Raw genomic sequence first — 20,034 nt, forward strand, 5'->3', positions numbered from 1 at the left:
GTTCTGCGTAAAGGGCCATTCATCATACCATCAGGCAGTCTTCCTTGTCCCGAAAAATCTGTTGAAATCTGAAGGCCCGGCTTTGTTTGGCCAAACCCTCGGAGCAATGACACACAGTCTGACTTTGAGCTGGGGAAAATAGAGATTAGATTTTTCTTAAATGCCACCCATCAAATGTCTACGGGTGGTCCTGTTAGAGATGAAATGTATGGCTTTGTAGTATTAAATTTCCTGGTGAAGCCCAGAGGCTTTGGCTGTGACTGTGACTGTTTAAGTTGCTCTTTCATCAAACGCATACAGACGAAAGAATTGCGACTGTCTGTTAAAGTGAAACGTGTCCGGGTGTTGTACAGCGATATTTGTTTGTGTAGCGCCATAAGACATGTCTATGAAATTTTAAGGAATGTTTTACTTGCTGAAATAAAAAGAGACAGGGCACCTCTGCATGTACAGATTAGATCAAGATGTTGCCTTGGAGAGAGGCCCTCACCTGTTCCATATTACTCAGATAGGGAATCCTCTTAGACTTCACCATTCCTGCACGACAGGAAGAGGGAGAGAGAGATTATAAAAATGTGGTTTAAGAGAAAGGGTCTGCTCTGAATTTTATACCAGACATTTTTGCTACGCGGACCCTAGCAGGGCTGGCTGTTGGTCGATTCTGTCTGCTTCATACGGCACATAAAGAATGGAAATGATTTTATCATCTGTCCATTCATCAGTTTTCGACTGCTTATTTGGGTCATGGGTGTAGGAGGGCATCGGTTTTAGCAGATCTGCCCAGACTTCCCTCTGCCTGGCCATTACCTGCAGTTCTTTCAGTAGGCATTCCCAAGCCAGCAGAGAGATGTAATCTCTCCAGTGTGTCCCGAATCTCCATGAAACGCTTCACCTAGGAGATGTCTAGAAGGCATCTTAGATAAATGCCCAGACCTCTTCAGCTGGCTAATTTTAATGCAGAGGAACAGCAGTTCTACTTTGAGCACCTCCCGAACGACTGAGCTCCTTACCCTATCTCTTAAGGGCGAGCTCAGACACCCTTCAGAGGAAGCTTATTTCTGCCACTTTATCATACCTCAAGCAAAAATCCCACATTCACTTATTCTATCGTATTAAATTTGAGAAATTGTTACTTTGCTGTGAAGTAAATGAAAATTTACTACTTCTTTTTTCGGCAACTCAATTTCTAATTTCTGAGATTTTTTTTAACATTGAGAAATTTACTATGATGATGATGTATTGAATCACTCTGCATCCCTGTGCATAAACATAACTCATTTGTAACCTATTAAATTTAAGCAGCATAATAAAAGTAAAAGGTGTTAAAAATAGGGGGGCGCTTGGTCTCATATAATAGTTAACTGTCCTTTTAATATACTGTAGGTGTGCAATAACAACAAGAACTGTCACTGTGAGGCTCACTGGGCGCCTCCCTTCTGTGACAAGGCAGGTTTCGGTGGGAGCGTGGACAGTGGTCCGATCAGGCAAGCAGGTAAGTCAGTAGCTGTTACACCACAGGAGTGATTTACTGCATTTCAGGTCATTAAATTTAAAGGTTTTCAGAGTGTCATTTTTAGCATTTTTACCATAATATACAATAAATTGTGGACTCATGTTTAGACACAAACTCCATGTGAGAAATCCTGAAATTCTGAAGTAATAATGGAATAAACTTGGAGAATACTCCCAAAACTTTTGTGTGTGTTTCTGAGCAGACAATGGGAATCTGACAGTGGGCATTCTGGTAGCTCTGCTCGTCGTCCTGGGTGCCGGTCTGACCATCTGCATCAAGAGAAAAACTCTACTGAGACTTCTATTTACAAGCAAAAAAAATCCAATAGAGAAGATCAGGTGTGTTTTCAGACCGTAATAGTGGAATGATTTCTAGATATAACGCATCTTTTTTGTAACAGATCAAGGTCCGTAAATTAAAACAACAGGTGCCATTGAGCGGGCGAGTCTTTATGATTGGTCACACTGTGAATCCAATTACAGTGGTGAATTTACTTTTGATTGCACAGTTTAAATTATATTACTATTGTAACTGGTGTATGATTAATGTAATAAAGAGATATATAATTTCTTCTTTATATTACAGATCAGTAAGCGCCGCAATCAGCGGACCAACAGCTCCTAACCAGCCTCCATCAGCAAGCTTAACCTCTCCATCCCGACCGGCACCGCCTCTGCCTCACAGTGCCACCATCTTCAAGGTCACTAGATCGCACACATCTGCTTTTGACCGGCCGATCGCAAACACACCAATAGATGTGACTCCGACAAAGGGAGGATCGGCAATAGATTATCCTTGCTGTTTTATTTTTCCTGGAATGCCGCAGCTGTTTCGATAGCGCACATCATTCTCAACTAGATTGACGTGCTGTTTTCACACAAATGGCAGCTCATTCAAATCCAATTAAATCATCCTTTTCCATATGGACTTGTAGAGGAGGTTGTGAGAATGGAGTCTGTGGCGAGCAGCATGTTCGGGCACTCTAATACATTTCATGTCATTAACAGCTGTCTGTTAACAGAGAAACTGATTCATCTGCACATGAAGAATGTTGATGCAGCTGCTTAGTTGACTTCTAAAGCCATCTTGTTGCTCGTAATTGCGAGGCAGAAACCGCATTTTGCTGTACTTGTGTGCCTACATCGCTGTATGCCTTTACCCCCCCTACATTATTGCCCCGACTTAGTTTGTAATGGGAAGTGACCCGTGATCGATCGAGTTAGGGGCTGCTGAAGGATAAGAGAAACTGTGTCAGAAGAGCCTTTTGTGTTGCAGGGTGGCACACAAGTGGAGTAAGCTGTTGTGCATTACCATGAGATTGGTGTTTTCAGTTAGTGGCATGTGGTTTTCATTTGGGGTCAACGGTAAAAAGAGAGAGGATGTAAGGCTGTTTGATGTAGGCACAGAGCAGGTGAGGTCATTTTCCAGTTGTTGGGAGCTGCATTAAACTGCCGCCTGAATGCATGTGTGCCTGCCTTTGTATGTCTTATATTGTGTTTAAGCTGTGCACATCTGGACAGGTTTAAATATCAAGCAAGACTCATATTTTGGCTCTTTAGCTGTGTTCATCTTTTAAGAAGCCCAAGCGAGTGCTTATGGGATAGTCGTGGTCTTTTCACTTTACGAAGTCACCTGATGTCGACTCGGGGGAATAGAGAGCAACTAAGTGGGAGTGTTTGATTTATGTATCTTTGAAAGCATCAGGAAGGACAGCAGAGGAAGAGGAGGAGATTATCATGATTGTTTCTGATAGGAAGCAGACGGTTTCTCTTCTGACAAACTCTTTCAACTTTAATCTCTCTGTAGCCTCCTCACCGAGGGCCAGAGGCGGGGCTCCCACCGGCCCCCTTCCCTCCCCACAGCCTGCATAGACTGCCCCAGTGCCCTCCAGTTCACCTTAGCCACCCAGTCCCTCTTTCCCTTACCGTGTCCCTCTCCCCTGGCCCTGGGCAACCGAGACCCCCAGTCCCTCCTCCTCACCGAGCCCCTCCACCTCACATCCACGTCGCACCCAGAGGGGCGTCATTTCACAGTGCATCACACCACAACTCTTGCAGGATGGTCATGGTGAGTGAATTTCCTGTTTCCTCAGTTGGAAACATTTTATTCGATGATGTTACTTACTGTAATTTCGCCACCGCTGTGTCTGGGGAGCTTTTACTCGCTACCCAGGCCTGTAATACGCAACCGGGGAAATGATGATGTTCGATGCACTTTCAGATTGCTGTTTTTTGATGTCGACTGTTTTCATGGTTCTTTCGTGTGCTATAAAAGCAGAGGCATGTTGACAGTTATGCACAGTCACATAAAATAACAAGGTTAGCCCAGGAGCTAGCGCCATCCAAGCAAAGCTTGAGCTCTACAACAAAAACCACGACATAAATAATAAAAATGGAGCCAGACTCACAGGAGGGGATCGTGTGAGGGCAGCAACTGCAAGGAGCAAGTATGTACAAATATCACAGGGTGGCAAACTTATTGCCACTGTTATTGCATGGGCTTTAGTTATGGCATTGCAGGGTTTCAAAACTGAGAGGAACAGAAAGCCAAACAGTAATTCTTATTTGACTTTAAACTGATTTGATTTGTACTCTTGGAGGTACTCAAGCCCAAAGAGACAGAAGTAAAAAGAGCCAATCTAAATGATTTGAGTGTTTGAGTGTTGTTAAAAAGACAGAAACTGATTGGAGATCATTGGTGCAAGATTCTTTCAGGCTCAGATAAACAAGGTTGGATCTCAGACAGAAATTGTCGGCATTCATTTCCAGCCTTGGCTGCTTTTATGTTTCGGTTCTATAACATTGAATATTATCGAAAACGTTTGCAAATGTCACCTTTGCCTGTGGAAAAAGCATAAAGGTCATCCATTGTTACTAATTGATCAAGAAAACTGAACATAATTGAACCCCAGCGACCCCAGGAATACTGCCGAATTTCTTTTTTTACATTAATTAATACATTAATAATGTATTTATGCTGAAACTACCATATACATAAAAAAACGAATAACAACGTGAGAAAACAAAGATTTAATCATATAACAAATGTCTTCCAGGTGAAAGTTACAATAGGTGACAAATGCTGTGTATTGCACAAGATGCCAGAAAAAACACACAGAGACACAAAGCAAAATACAGCGTGCATGATAACATCTTCTAAAAAGCAGATTGATAATATACAGTGTTGACTGCTGGAGAATTTTTAAAAAGCACCCGTCGATTTCATAAAAGCTCATACACCTGTTCAAAATGTGGCATACAGAAGCTCTTGGCTGTTTTTACTTTAAGAAGTAGGCCCTCTCAGCTGCTCCTATTAAATGGCAAAGAGATTCCTGTTGGCAGCAGGCTTCATCAACTGTATCTTTAGCAGCTGTTTGGCAGCTCCAGGATGTTAACAAAGAACATAAGTCATGAGTGAAATCTCTCTGCTGCGGGCTTTGAAGCGCTGTTAAATGTGAGAGCTCCACCTGAGGAAGTGAGCGGGGTTTTAGACAGACTGTTTCGTGGGTGTGTGAGGTCTGAGGTTCATCCCTGTTGATCCTTTCTCTCTGTGGTGTTTGTGGAAATGTCTCCTTAGCCCAGGAGAAGAGTAGGGAATGAATCATAATCTCTGTATTCTAGAGAAGATTTAAACAGCATGATAGTTTTCCTGTTATTAGTTGGTTAGAGAAGACAGCGTCGGCGCCTCAAAGAGAAGCTCAAAGAAAAGCAGGCATTGGCTATAATTATCTGACTGTTAGTGCCACCTGGTGGTGAGTTTCCATCATTATTTAAGTGTCTGTCCTTTAATAGGAATTGGAGAAGCCCAGTCCTCCTCAGAAACCTCTACCTGCTGATCCAAGGGGGTCTCGACTGGTGCGAAGTCCCTCTGTTCAGCAGAGCCAAACCGTAGGCCAGGGACCTCCTAGTGTCTGTGGCCCTGTGCCTGCCATGCCCAGACCTGCACGTCCTATCCCACACCCCAACAGGTGGGTTCAAACCTTACCTAGATATATTTAACTCGCTGAAACATTTTTTTTTACTTTTTTTTCCCACTTTTCTCTTCCTCTAGGCCGAGTCCCAAGCACCCCCCAACACTACCAAAGCCTTGCATTATTGCCAACGTCAAATACAGCAGCTGAGATTTTGGCCAGAAGGGACATTGTTATGATAAGACTGAAAAGATTTGCACTATGAAAACTCTGAAAAACCTTAAAAAGGTGGTGGCTTCTCTGAGTTTTGAATCAGGAGACCTGCCGTGTCCCTTTTGGTGCTCTGTCTCTGAATGGTGCTACGAGTCTGAGCTCAGGTACATGTAAAGTATTTATATTCAGTATTTATTGCCACGCAGTGCACTGTGCCAGACACTTTTAAGACATGGTAGCAACTTTGAATTTTGAATTACTTGTTTTCGTTTCGCGCCTTCACATCAGCCGACGTTTATGAAGGAGAGCGATCTGTGAAATTGTGACGACAGAGACGCTTTTGTGGAATGTGTTTAAATGAAGGGAACCCTTTACATTGTGGTTTTGTTTTGCGTCATAAGTAAAGAATTTCAAAAGAGAGTTGTGCAATGACAGATGGGAGCATCAAACGAAATTTGTAGTATTTTTTTTTAATCCACTGGGGTTTTCTTGAAGGGTAACGCTCTGTGTAGCAACTTTGGGCCATCTGACAAGGCTTGAAACAACTGCAGCAAAGGAGAGTGTGATATTAATACAACAGATCTTTGATGCGTTCTGCAATCAAGAAGAGGGGCCGTTTCTTGGCTCAAAAATGAAATCCAGGCCTGTTCCTTTTTCTTCGTCATTTTTATCACGGAAAGGTAACAAATTCAACTGTGAAATGTCACTGATTTGCCATTTCCTTTTCATTTGCAAGGCCCAATATGCTCTCTTGAGGGATCCGGGTACAGAGATCTAAAATGAGCCAAGATCAAGAAAGTATCCCTCAGAAAGAGTAAACCTATCTGAAATATTTGCTCTGCTAAAGGTCATGTGTGTTTTTAATTTTTTCCCCTCTATGCTTGCTGCACCAAGGACTAGATTAAATCATGGAATCACTGATGACTTGCTTAAAGGTGTTCCTTGCATGTAAACAGCCAAAGTCTGGCTGCGGTGTTCATATGTGCATTTTAAGTCATGTTTTTATCTAACTGGAAAGGACAATTTTACTTGATAAGAAAACATTTTTAGATTTCATTCTGCCACAGAAATGATGTTTAATGGTTACTCAGTATATGCTGACTCACTCAAGTGTATCTGGGCTTCTGTTCATTTTTTAGTTTTCCTTTTTTTAAAAACATTTCTACTTTACATATTTTAGATAATCTTTTAAAAATGAACACTGTTTTATCATTTTGGTTTACTTAATGTTTTTGCTGGATTGCAGTGCATCATATATATAAATACATATATACATCCACAATGAGCAACATTTCCTTTGAGCACCGCTGTTGTTCACAAATATGTTTGCTAAAAACTGATATGGATAGAATTTTGTTACTTTTGATACTCTTTATAATAATGCACTAGTTTTACATGCATTGCTTTATTTACTTTGCTTTTTCAATGCTGTCTGTCTATGCCTAATAGAGACCTGTTTGTATGTTACATTGTATGTTCTTTGTATGTTGTGTTACAGGTGAGCACATTTTTTTCATGGAGAATTTTTGTTAAGGATGGTTCTTTAAGGCATCATATGTAAAACGAAAACAAAAAAACACTTAGTGTCTGTGTCTGATCATGGTATTTTAAACAATCAGTATTAGTAAACCTGTTTTTTACACTGAAAACATTTGTTATTGACTTTTTATGCTTTTTTTTTTTTTTTATTATTACATTTACAGAAACACAGGCGACACTTGAACGCATCAATTAAAGATTCAAAACTGCAAAAAAACAATGACATTTTCATTCCACAAGCCTGAGCCAGTGTAAATACAGAGATTTCATCCAGCTTCACATTTCAAAACCTCAGTGTCAGAACCCTCTGGCACTTTTTATGCTTAATAAACCAATTTTAAATTACATTTCAAATAATAAACATTATAATAAGGGTGATCTAACATTTTAGAGCAGCATTTATTTTCAGAAAAGTCTAAGGCTTCATACTTGCTGTTAAAGCTTATCTCATTTTAATGCTGTGAGCCTTTTTCTTAAAGCAATTTGACAAGGTCTCCATGGGGGATAGAAATAACGCTTAAATCAATACAACTGCTTACTATCAGGATTCGCTTGCAGTGATGTGGTGGAGTTAAGTGGTTGTGTGTAATTAAAAGGATACTGAAAGGAAACTTTGGGGAGGAAATCTCTTGTTGATAAGAAATTGAGGCCGCGCGCTAACGAAGACAAATGTTTCTGATGAGCTTTTGAAATCAGCCTCAGCCAACATTTTCTAATTAGTCACATTTTATTTGTCAGTGGGTGAGAGATGAGACGCAGTGTCACATTGGGTTTAAAAGCTTTAAATAATGATCAAAATTACTGACATATCTGTTTTTGGCTGCTCTCAGGAGCTTTAGCTCTATTTTTTACAGATTTGCTGTTTATCAGGAGCTGAAATAGTTTCATTTATTACTCTGATAAAGGTAAGGTGATTTGTAAATGAACGCCAATTATGTAAGAATATAATTGTAACATTAACTAAAGTTAAAAATCGAATTTCAGCTAACATTTAAATATAAAAACAATAATAATCATCTATATACAGCCTGCTGACTACTGCTGAAATTCTAATACACTTTAATGAGCCTGTACCTTTCAACGTTACATGAAAAGATATTTTTAGAGATATTGTTACTGGTGGCAACAACGACACCATAAGTGTCCTCACTGCTTTACACGTGATTTCATGATAATATGCAGGCGATTATGACAGTCTCTCGGACGTGCTTATTGGTGCATGTGAAGCTCTACGCAAATCAAAACACGTGTGAAACCACGCTGAGATGAAATTACGCACCGATGGACATTGCGCGTACCAAGCTCCAAAGTGGACAGCTGCGAACTTTGAACAGTTTTAAATAAAACATTAAAAACAAAAGCCTTAGCAAAAGGATTCTCTCACCTTGTACTCCGTCCAAATACGCGAACATAGCGTGGGATTTTTATTTTTTTAAACGCCAGATGGAAAGGCACGCAGTCTGTTTTTCTATGCTTCCGATTTGAGAAGAATGGACCTGTAGTTGGAGTGGAAGAAGAAAACTTACTAGTCCTGATAAACCCGTATGTCATGTGGGAGGAAAATAATTTGGCAGAGCCGAACGTTTGCCCTGACCGTGAAGAAAGTCCCGCAGAAGACACTTTTGGATTTGGAGATGATCTGGAGTTAAATCAGTTCGATGGATTGCCCTTTTCCTCGCGTTACTACAAGTTACTGAAGGAGAGGAAAACTCTGAGTGTGTGGAAGGTCAGATGTCAGTTTGAGGATGCTCTGGCAAACAACCAGCTGGTTATTGTGTCCGGGGCAGCAAAGACTGGCAGGAGTACACAGGTAAGAGTGTAGTCAGTGTTATTATTATTTTAATAAAGAAAATTTTACATTCAACTTATGAACCTGGACTTATGTACAGGATGAATGTGGAGCTTCATAATAATGGGGCGTTTACGAGAGCATAACCTACATTGTATAAATTACACATGCTTAATCCAATGCTCCCTGCGATTTGATATATTTAGGACTACCGTTTGTCACTCAGTGTTGCCATGCTTGTGTGAACAGAAGCTGCCCAGCTCAGCAGATGATGTTGTGTCACTGTGAAGCTGTGTAAACTCCTGCCTGCCTGACCATCAGTCTGCACAAAGGCTCCAGCAGGGGTGTTAGGGGACCTCCAGCTGCTAAGCCCTGATCCGCTGGAGCCGACACATGCTGCCAAAGCAGTTTTGCATTATGAGCGATAATAGCATAGGATATCTCCTGTCACAGTTTGTTTTGCTGTGCGCTTAAACAAAAGCTGTTGGGATAATCTGAAAAGTATGCTTGTGAGTGAGAAAAAACAGCTGATGTGGTAGAAAACATTCTCTTGTTTAATATTTGGGGTAGTACTGATGTCCTGAATCATATTTTACTATAAAGACTTTTTAAGCATTTATCAATGATCTTCTTTCAGATCCCTCAGTGGTGTGCAGAGTTCTGTCTGTCTGCCCAGTATCAGCATGGTATGGTTGTGTGCACTCAGACCGACAAACAGCAGGCTGTAGATCTGGCCTTGCGTGTCGCTGATGAAATGGACGTCAACATAGGCCATGAAGTTGGTTACACCATCCCTCTGGAGACCTGCTGCTCCTCTGACACTGTTTTGAGGTTTGTTAATGAGCTCTTACTGTGTCTATTTCACTGCCAGCAGTGGAATATCATTTGAATATAATCCACAAATTGCCCCTTTCATTCTTAAATTTTTTCCTTTCCTCTATTCCTTATTAATTGATGGAAGCTCACTGCTGACAAAGGACAGAGCTCATTCTTGACCTAAATAAAGTCGACCAGTTGAAAGTCAGGAAATTATGCGCATATCTGTATAGCCTAATATTCAACGACTCTTGTTATGGCGCAGTAACTATTAGTCATTTATTGTCCCAAATGTCAAACACTCAGTAGTAGAAGCCTCCGAAATATTGCAATATTAAACTGGACAAGTGGAGGACAAAAGAGGAAGTGGTAGACCTAAAGATATGTAAATCTTTAAGAAGACCTGCCATAACGCCTGAAAGATGCGTCTGACCCTTAGTCGATACTAAGGGTCAGACGGCAGCCAACATCCAAAGAGGAGCTTTGAATGTCCTTCAAGAAGCCTGGAGAACTGTTTGTGAAGTTAACTTAAAGAAATGACGTGAAAGCTTGACTGAGAGAGTTCAGGGTATGTAGAAGAGTGAAGGTGGTTGCACCAAATATTGACTTTCAACCACATTAGAAATGTACAAACTCTGTTTTTACAGTATCCTATTATCCATTTTCCTAGTAAAATGAGATGTGTATATATAGAGAGAAATGAAAGATGGCTCAAGATCTTTGCACAGTACTGCATCTAATATATCAATGCACACTAAACACTTTTTGCTTTTGAAACTTGTGCTGGGCTTTGCACATGATCTGGTTTTAATCAAGTAAATGTTAGTAATAGAAACGATCATCTCTGAGTGTTATTTCCTACAGTGCCATGTGCAAATGACCCCTATTCTCACTTATTTTATAGAATATGTGCATTATTTCCACAGCATGGTGTAAATTGAAGTGAGCCTTTAATTTCTGAAAGCAGAAGCAGCTGGCAACTAATTGGTGAACGCAGGGGAGGTTTCAGCAGCTAAAGAGACAGATAATATTTAGGAGTATGACACGGAGAAATGAAAGGGAGCTAAAAGACGGTAAATACTGGTCTCACCAGTCAGCCAGAGATCCACTTTACATAAAAGATAATATTACTCCAGCTGCTAGATGTTTAAATCAGGAACTTTCCAAAAAATTAAGACTTAAAACTTAAAAGGGTTTCAGCTGTTCCCAAGTGTGTGTGTGTGTGTGTGTGTGTGGGGTGGGGGGGGGGGGGGGGTGCTGTGTGTACTTTTAACTAACAGGCTCAAGCAAAAGGCTGAGAAATTGACAGTATCTTATTCCTGTTTTATAAACCTCTATTATTAACCCACCTGATCACTTTGGTTTATCAGGTACTGCACTGATGATATGTTGCTGAGAGAGATGATGTCTGACCCTTTTCTTGAGCACTACGGGGTCATAATCATTGACCAGGCCCATGAAAGGACGATTAGCACAGACATTCTGCTGGGTCTCCTCAAGGACATCCTGCTGCAGAGGCCTGAGCTCAGGGTGGTGGTTCTCACTGTGCCTCCCATGACAGACAAGCTTCTGAGACACTATGGCAGTGTCTTGCATATCAGTCTAGAGTCCTCATGCACCGCTGAAGTTGTCCACAGCAACAACGGCAACAAAGACTACTTCTACTCAGCACTGAGACTCGTGCTGGAGATCCATCGGACCAAAGAGGGTGGAGATGTTTTCGTATTTTTAGGCTCAGCTGAGGTAAAAGATTTTATATTTCAAACAGCTCTTTCACTGTGCTAATGCCTGTTGTGATCTGGTTTAAATTTTGCTTCCACTACCTCCTGCAGGAGGTCCACTGTGCCTATAGCATCCTCCAAAGAGAAGGGACCAGGTTGGGTGGACAGTTGGGACAAATGGTACTTGTAGTCCTGTGCTCAGGCCAGGGAGGGCTACTTCCTGTCCTGCCTGAGCAGTCGTGCTCCACAAAGTCCAGAAAGGTTTTTCTCAGTACCCGTCAAGGCGAGGATGCATGGTGGGCTACAGAGGCTGTCAAATTTGTCATTGACACCGGAGTCCAGAAGAAAATGGTAAGTTAATTCCAAAATGATGTAGCAATCTTAAATGAGCATTCCTTTGATATTAATTAGCACTGTTTTTACTTTTATGTAAAGGTGTACAATCCGAGAGTAAGAGCTAGCTCAGAGGTTCTTCAACCCATCAGTCAATGCCAGGCAGACATTCGCAAGCAGCTGTCTGGACCATCAGGTATAATGTCATGTCATCTCCTCACTTGGCAATACTTAAAGCAGTTATCTAAAAAGTTTCTTCTTTGAAAAAATGTAAGCTGCCATCTTTGGTAACTAAGTCTGATGCTTCTTGGGTTAGAAACAACAAAAATCAGAAAAGACTAAAGCAGACTGGTTAATTTGTCATCCTTTCATTCATTTGGATAATTTTCATACTTGCAGATTTGGACATATTACAATATTAATTAATATTTAGACTTAAGAAAGCCAAAGAAGAAAACTTCCCAGCATTATTTTTTAAAAAGCAAAATAAACAAACGCAAAATTTAAGTGCAACAGTTTTACTGAATTTTTCCTCTAGGTAAATGCTTCTGCCTGTATCCAGAAGCAAGCCTAACTTCTGCAGAGAACTCCCCACAGATCTTGGAGTCCAACATTACACCGACAGTTCTTTTCCTCAAAAGGATGGAGATAGCAGGCCTTGGACAGTGCAGTTTCATCGACAGACCAGGTAAAATATCTGTCCAGAGGAAACTAGACAAGTTGCCACTGGAACACATGCAGGACAACAAGAAGTTTTGTTCGTTATTTTAGTTTTTACTGGTTCCCACTAACAGCATCTCTCTCACAACCTAAGCCAAAGATTTGCATGTGGGAGGTTTTTTGACTCAGGAAGGGCTCTGTGTAGCTGTTTGAGCCCAGTCATCCATGACTTAGCTGAGCTGACAGCCCAGCTACTAACCATTGTCTGTGCTCTGACCCACCCTAACATGAACAGAAGAGGCCAGCTCATTAACGATTACACAACATGTCTCATGTATTGCAGTGCCAGACGAGCACAATGAAGAGGAAGTCCATGCCAAAAGTGCTGTAATATTTTTTTGAAAATGTGGGACAAAAGGCACTTGCTATATAAATTATATTTTCTCTATAGGAAAGAAATAAAAGCTGAAGGCATTTGATTTGTGATGAGTGTGTCTTTGATTATTCAGATGACACAAGTTGCTGTTGATATTTTATCCCTCTTAATAGATATAGCAATGAAATGTGTGAAATTTTAAAATATTCCATTTGTTGTTGCAGATCCAGAGGGTCTCATGCAGGCACTGGAGGAGCTCGATTACCTTGCAGCTTTAGACGATGATGGCAACTTGTCTGAAATTGGCATCATAATGTCTGAAATCCCTCTGGAACCTCAGATGGCCAAAGCGCTGCTAGCATCCTGCGAGTTTGACTGTGTGAGTGAGATGCTGACAATCACAGCCATGCTGTCAGGTACGTACGTTTTACATTTTCCCACTCCAGAATTTAAGATTAGTTACAAGTGAGGATCCTTTGACTGGTTTGTAGAATCACCAGGTGGACAGCGTAGTATTGGCTCATCTGCAGTTTCTGATGCTCTTTGGCGAGAGTGGTTTCTCTCAGTGAAGTCGACCTTGTTTGTTGTTGTGTTTTAGCACCAAGCTGCTTTGTGGAGCCGCCTGCTGCCATGAGCCACGAGGCAGCCCAGTGTCACAGAAAGTTCCAGCACCCTGAAGGAGATCACTTCACCCTCATAAACATCTACAATGCCTACAAACAAAACCAGAGAGAACAATGTAAGACTGTCATTGAACAGAACCAATCTATTCTCTTCAAGAGATAAGATATACTCTCATCAGCCACTTCATTATTTATACCTTACTGCTTTATTTCTTCATAGCATTGGTTCAATAAGGTGCTGGAAACATTCCTCTGTAATGTTCAAGGAACAGATTAAAGATGATTTGAGCTTTATTTATTTGAACATTATCCTGCTGGAAGCAGCCAAGATAATGAGCCAGTACAGTGTGGTCATAAAGGGATAGACACGGTGAGTAACAATACTCAAGTAGGCCGCGGCAGTTAAATGATGCTTGATTGGTTGTAAGGGGCGGAGAGTGTGCCAAGAAAATATCCCTTAGACCAGCAGCCTGGACTGTTGATGCAGGGCAGGGTGAATTAATGCATTCGCGGTGTTTATGCCATCCAAATGTCAGAGCAGAAACCAAAGCTTAACAGACCAGGCAACATTCCTAGTCTTCCATTGTCCATTTTGTTGAGCCTGTGCAAATTGTAGCAATTTGGTTCAATTCTTTTTTGCTCTTAAATCTGGTGTGGTCTTCTGCTGCTTCAAAGTTCAACATTTGTGCATTCAGAGATGATCTTCTGCATAGCTTGGTTGAATCAAGTGCTTATATGAGTTACTGTTGCTTTTGTATCAGGTCGAAACTGTGTGCCCCTCACTTGTTGTTACTGTTTTGGCCATTCTTTGTAAACCCTAGAGATTGTTGTGTGGAAAAATCCCCATTTTGGCAAAATCAGCAGTTTCTGAGATATTCAGACCAGCCCGTCAGGTATAACAACCATACTACATTTAAAGTCACTTAATCTTTCTTCCCCATTCTGATGCTCGCTCCGAACTTCAGCTAGGTCACCTTGACCATGCCTAAATGCATTGGGCTGCTGCTGCCATGTGATTTGATAAATTAAGGTATTTGCATCAATGAGCAGGTGGTGAAACAGGTGTACCTAATGAAATGACTGGTGACTTGATCTTTGTTCTCTACTGTGGTAAATTAAAACTAGATTCAAAGCCTGTGTTATCCTATGGGACAGATGTTACATTTCAGTTTCATGAAGAATTATAACCAGATGGATCAGAATAAACTATCTATTCTAAAAATTAACACAAAAAACAGTTAAAAGAAGACATTAAAAATGTTTTTAAAAAAAGCTAAAATGTGTATGTTAATACCAAATGCATTCTCATTTAAGCCCAAGAACAAACTTGGCTAAATGAACATTTCAACTCTTTAGATTCTGAGAGGCAAACTGCTTGAAATTTTAGTAAATCATATTACGGTACTCTTGAATTAATTACCTCCACATTGTCATTTTTTCCACTCAATCTGATCTATTTAAAAGGCATTAGGAATTAAACAGTTTTGACTGTAATAGAAACTTGACGTAAATACTGCTGACCACAGCGCTTCTCTCACTGTGCATGTTTTCTCCCAGATTTGACTACTGAAAAGTGGTGCCAGGACTATTTTCTAGATCATTCTGCGTTGAGGACAGCTGATTCCATTAGATCAGAGTTGACTGACACACTGAACAGAATTGAGCTCCCTATTTCTGAACCCTCCTTTGGAACCAAGACTAACACTCACAACATCAAAAGAGCTCTGCTGGCTGGATTCTTCATGCAGGTACAGAAAAACAAAATGTCAATATCAATGAATTTGCCTCCAGCAATTCAATTGTGTTCAAGTTTCCGAGGCCTGTTCTTTTCCCAGATTGCTCGAGATGTGGACGGATCAGGCAACTACTTCATTCTTGCACATAAGCACATGGCCCAGGTGCACCCACACTCCTGCTACGGGGCTCAGTCACACAAGCTGGGACTACCTGAGTGGGTTGTTTTCAATGAGTACATCCTTTCAGAAAACTGCATGAGAATAGTCTCGGAAATTTCCCCGCAAGTGTAAGTCAATTCCGTTTTTCCCCAAATCCCCATCAGAACAGTTGTGTACAGATTAGAACTGAGGTCTCATGGATTACCTCTCGTGTAGTGCAGAGGTAAAACAAACATGTTTATTACTGCAGTAAGCGTGAGCCCTTTGATCTAATTTTAATTTGAATATTTTTAATCTCTTCATCTACACAATATCTTGTGTTGACACAAATGTTTTACATTTAATATTGGTTTTCAAATTTCTCTTTTAGGTTCATTGAAATTGCACCACTGTACTTCTTCTACAATCTGCCCCCTAGCGAAAGCAAAGATATACTGCAAGACATGTTGGACCCACAGGGATCCAAAAACCGCAAAGAGAAGAAACAGGAAGCTGCAACAATAAGTGGTGACGTAAACAGTGGCTGTGCAGCAGTGACACAGACGTATGACAGATGTATGATTCAGTAAACTGAAAAGCACAAATTTAGACTGCAAATGCATGAATGCTTGTAAGACATTTGTATAATTAATACAGTAAAGCTTAATTTATTACATTAAATTACTCATGTGTACTACCCAATGTGCTTACAAGGCAAAGATGTCTGTGCTGTAAATATAGAAAAGTTTGCAGTTTAATAGTCGTGATCTAAAAACAATGAGTGAGGGTTTTCCGCAACACTGCTTAGGTGTGGACTTTTTGTGCACTGTCATTTGATATACCTCACAGGCAAAAAAATATGTTCGAGCAAAAAGTAATTTGTCTCCTATGTACTTCCCTATTATGCAAAATTGTTGTAAATGCCAGTATACCTTCATATCCAAGGATCTGATTTTAAAGCTGAAATACGTATGAAACAACTTGCTCAGAATAACTGTGCTTTGCCCATTTACCTTAGAATGTACATCAAGGAAAGTCTGCTCTTGAAGGGATGAAACGTGTAGCTGAATGTTAAAAACCACATACCTACAGTGTTACAATACCACTCATTTGCTCTGTAGCCATTACTCCCATTCTTCTGTTTACAACTTAACACCAAACTCATCTCATTTTGAAGTCTTCCTATAAACACCTTTGATATGCAGTTGCATGTAGTTTCTTCCAGTATTCAAGTATGATTATTCCCTATGTCTTTACAATTTGTACAAACTGTCTTTAAAATTTCTAAAAATGGGTAAACTATCGCCCTACATATTCTAAATATGAATACACGCATCCCTAAAGCCAACTGTACAAAAATTGAATATATTGAATGTTTTTCAGAAGCTTGAAAGCTGTCACTGTGTCCATAGGTGTCTTGGTTTATTGTGAAGGTCACACTGATAGATATTCTTTGAGTTTCTCCATGATGGCAGGCATTCTGTCTGTGGGTATCAGCATCACAGTCCTAAAAGGCTTCATGGGCACGTCCGTAAATGACCACCTCCCACTTAAACAGGAGTCTGCCTCTTCTTGGACTGTGTAGTGGAACTTCAAGATGGCTTGCTGTAAGGCAAACACGGACCAGGCTTGAAATCAGAGTATAAATATATTGAATAGCTTATCAGATGGCTGTTTAAATAAATATTTATCTGAAGTTTGACATGAGCTAACGAACTGCTGTATTATTACCTAGATAATGTTAAGTAAGTAGCCCCGTGTATAATAAATATTTAGTTAAAACCTTGAACTCTGTGCAGGTTTTTTTCCCCCACTTTACCTCATAAAAGAATTCCTCCTCTGCATTGACAAACATGTATTCCTCTTTGGGAGCTCCTCCTGTGGCTGGGATGCTCTTTGTCTCTTCTCTACAGGTCTTGCTGATAATCAGGCAGTAGTGGCACCTCCCACTGGGCTTATTTGTCCTCTGAGCTTCAGCGATTTCTTCCCTAAAGGACCGTAACATGAAAATCTTTTAACCCACACAAATGGATGTTTTTCTACTTTCTATTAAAAATAAATACAGAATGGAATCATTTCCAAATCTCACCACCATATTTTATTAATAGAACACAAAACATCAAATGTTTCATAAAAAAAAATAAAAAAAAGTATCATTTTGAATTTGATGACCGCAGCATGTATTAAAATGTTGGGATGAGACCAATAAAAGGGTGGAAAAGTAAGTGGTATTAAAAAGAAAAAGCTGGAATCATTTGTAGCCAATTAGGTTAACTGGTAAATATCAGTTCCCAGATGTTCAACAGTTGTTAAGAGGGGATCCTACACTATAGTAATCATGGACCTATCCCAACATTTTTATACTAATAGGTCTCAGTTTAAACATTTGATATATTTCATACGTTCTACTGTGAATAAAATGCTGATTTATAAGATTTGCAAAGTATTGCACATGTTCTGTCTTATTTCAATGTTCTCAAACACCATCCTGACCATCTTCTACCTGCTCTCACTCCAATAACAAAACACTAAAGATGGAATGAGAAGGTAAAGCAGAACTTACTGGAGCTGTTTGTGCAGTGGAAGGGCAATCTGTGGAGGCACATTGATGAAGCGCTCACTTAGCAGCAGCCCCACAGACTTGCTGTTATCATTAAAGATCTTCTCCAGCTGTTCTGTCACAATATGAGAAGCATTCTTCTCACACTGATCCACAATCAGCTCCTTCACCTCCTCCACACATTGTACACCCTGTGAACAGTTCCAGACGTAGGTATGACAATTTATATTAAAAAAACAAAAAAAAACAAAACACTGACATATTCCAGCCCATTCAAGACTAATTAGTTTTAGTTTGCTAGTCATCTGACCTTTCTCTCTGTGAGGTTGAGCATGGTGATGAAGCCAAACACTTCATCTGGGTCGTCATCATCGTCGCTGTCTTCGGGCACCTCAGCTTGCTGGAGCATAGTAGAGAGACAAGTAAATAAACAGCTGCTCAGAAATGAATGTGAATGAGCATGAATGTCATTCTTGGGTTTTAAATTATTTTTTTTCTGTTCCTTTTCCTGGTGGAATGATTGCACAACATACATCTTTTAAAAAAGAAAACACTTGGGTGCACACATTTGAATTTATTCCAGCCTAATGTTGCCATCCACTTTGTACAATGTAGCAATACTGTTAGCAGCAAAGCAGCTCCAGAGCATCATGCTGCCACCACCATGTTTGAAAGTATAGTGTTCTTAGGTTCAAAGGATTCTCTGTGGACAGTGAATTGACGCTGGTGTTCCAGCAGTTTCCAGTTCACGGCTTGAACTTTGGTGGTTCCTGAACATCCAAAACAACTCATCTCAGGGTGACAGTTTAGGTCTTTGTCCAGATCTTGGCAAAGTTGTCCCACATTCGAATAACTGCTCTGAGTATTGCTGTTAAAGATAAACTACCAGTTGTAGTAAATAATGATTACAAATTAGATAAATAGGCCTTGGCCTCATCAAGTCAAGACACTGTATAACCTTCAACACCCCTAATCAAAATATTTAAATAAATGTATGTATACATTTCAGCCCTTTGGTTCCTCATGTTTGCTTCTGATCCCATTTGGATTAATAAAACTCCAAAAGAAATTCAAACATGTACTCCCAAATGCAGTTTTTGAAGTCATTAAGATGTGTGCAGTATGCATTGTTTGCATTAAGATGAACAGTTCAAAGAAATCACTGAAAGCCCAAATTTTCATGACATATATTTCCTTGATCATGTATGTAAACTTCTGAGCACAGCTGTTTTGGGGTTGAAACTGGGGAAATAAACAAAAATAATGAACAAATCCTTTTTATATTTAACTACCGAGTTACTCACCTTGACGACACTTCCAACATGATTTTGTTGGATGATGATGTCTGTCATCTCTGATGTATTCACATGAGCTTTTAAGAAAAGCTGGATCCAAACATAACAGAAATGACGTCAGTGACAGCTGCTTGCACACAGTATTTGAAACGTGAAATAACAATAGTGAACCCAAACCTGCTGCAGCAGCTTCTTTATGCCGTTGAAGTCATTGTCTGAGATGGTGTGAGCTTCAAAGTCTACAACGACCTCCTGAAAGCGTAGAAGTCGTAATTGCAAGTTTTATTGTAACCCATACTCTGATTAGTTGTGCGAAACTTTCCGATATGAGTTTCACAGGGTTAACTTATTACAGCGTATTCAAGTACAGTATCTTCGAAATAACATATTCTGGTATATTAGTTATTTATTTTCTCACATGATTAACCAAAAAATTATTTTCATGAGCCTTCCCGTTCACATTAGCCCTACTGCTGACTTAGCTAACTAGTTAGCAAGGCCATGCTTCCCTTCTAAGACGTGTTTGTTCTTTTACCTCATTAATTTCCTCATCTGACGCCTCACTGTCCTCTTCTCCGGAATCGTCTTCCTCCTCTGGATTCTCATCGGAGCTGTTGTCACTTTCCTCGGGTTTTTCACCAAAACCTACTGCCCTTTTCTTAGCCAATGAAGCCATGCTGCAAACTTAAAACACACGTGTCTACTAAGTGGGCGGGGCAAAGACTAGCAACTGTCAGCTACGAAACTAAAACCCTGAAGCCGCCATTATGGCTCCACATATACACGGCTTGCCGCTTATTAAATCCACATTC

The 20,034-nt window shown here is 40.2% G+C and overlaps 3 protein-coding genes across 5 annotated transcripts in view; 2 read left to right on the plus strand and 1 right to left on the minus strand.

Annotated features, from left to right (window-relative positions):
- adam12a (ADAM metallopeptidase domain 12a) overlaps positions 1–7,285 on the plus strand; it is an 82,810-nt gene extending 75,525 nt beyond the window's left edge. The window contains exons 18-23 of one of the 2 annotated variants that reach the window (XM_084937457.1): positions 1,384–1,492; positions 1,713–1,851; positions 2,099–2,213; positions 3,320–3,580; positions 5,305–5,480; positions 5,564–7,285. In XM_084937457.1, the coding sequence (XP_084793583.1) occupies positions 1,384–1,492; positions 1,713–1,851; positions 2,099–2,213; positions 3,320–3,580; positions 5,305–5,480; positions 5,564–5,633 (870 nt within the window). In that variant the 3' untranslated portion in view covers positions 5,634–7,285. The remainder of the gene's footprint in view (positions 1–1,383; positions 1,493–1,712; positions 1,852–2,098; positions 2,214–3,319; positions 3,581–5,304; positions 5,481–5,563) is intronic. The other variant, XM_084937458.1, reaches the window with a different exon arrangement.
- Positions 7,286–8,140: 855 nt separating this feature from the next.
- dhx32a (DEAH (Asp-Glu-Ala-His) box polypeptide 32a) lies at positions 8,141–17,156 on the plus strand. 2 transcript variants are annotated; one of them, XM_084937460.1, is made up of 11 exons: positions 8,144–8,985; positions 9,602–9,795; positions 11,151–11,523; positions 11,613–11,852; positions 11,937–12,030; positions 12,373–12,522; positions 13,095–13,286; positions 13,469–13,609; positions 15,051–15,241; positions 15,329–15,516; positions 15,759–17,156. In XM_084937460.1, the coding sequence occupies exons 1-11, from the start codon at positions 8,725–8,727 to the stop codon at positions 15,955–15,957; spliced, it is 2,223 nt and encodes a 740-aa protein (XP_084793586.1). In that variant the 5' UTR covers positions 8,144–8,724; the 3' UTR covers positions 15,958–17,156. The 2 variants fall into 2 exon arrangements, with proteins under 2 accessions (XP_084793585.1, XP_084793586.1); XM_084937459.1 differs by having other exon boundaries at positions 8,141–8,985; positions 15,051–15,516.
- bccip (BRCA2 and CDKN1A interacting protein) lies at positions 16,802–19,951 on the minus strand. Its single transcript, XM_084937461.1, has 7 exons — positions 19,758–19,951; positions 19,400–19,474; positions 19,232–19,312; positions 18,238–18,327; positions 17,931–18,118; positions 17,187–17,355; positions 16,802–16,972 (listed from the first exon to the last, which is right to left on the minus strand). Exons 1-7 carry the CDS (start codon positions 19,896–19,898, stop codon positions 16,802–16,804), a joined length of 915 nt encoding a protein of 304 aa, XP_084793587.1. The 5' UTR covers positions 19,899–19,951.
- Positions 19,952–20,034: the final 83 nt, after the last annotated feature.

The sequence above is a fragment of the Perissodus microlepis genome, chromosome 8, assembly GCF_051167445.1.
Source record: "Perissodus microlepis isolate ML-2025 ecotype Zambia chromosome 8, ASM5116744v1, whole genome shotgun sequence".
In the NCBI taxonomy this organism is placed as follows: Eukaryota; Metazoa; Chordata; class Actinopteri; order Cichliformes; family Cichlidae; genus Perissodus; species Perissodus microlepis.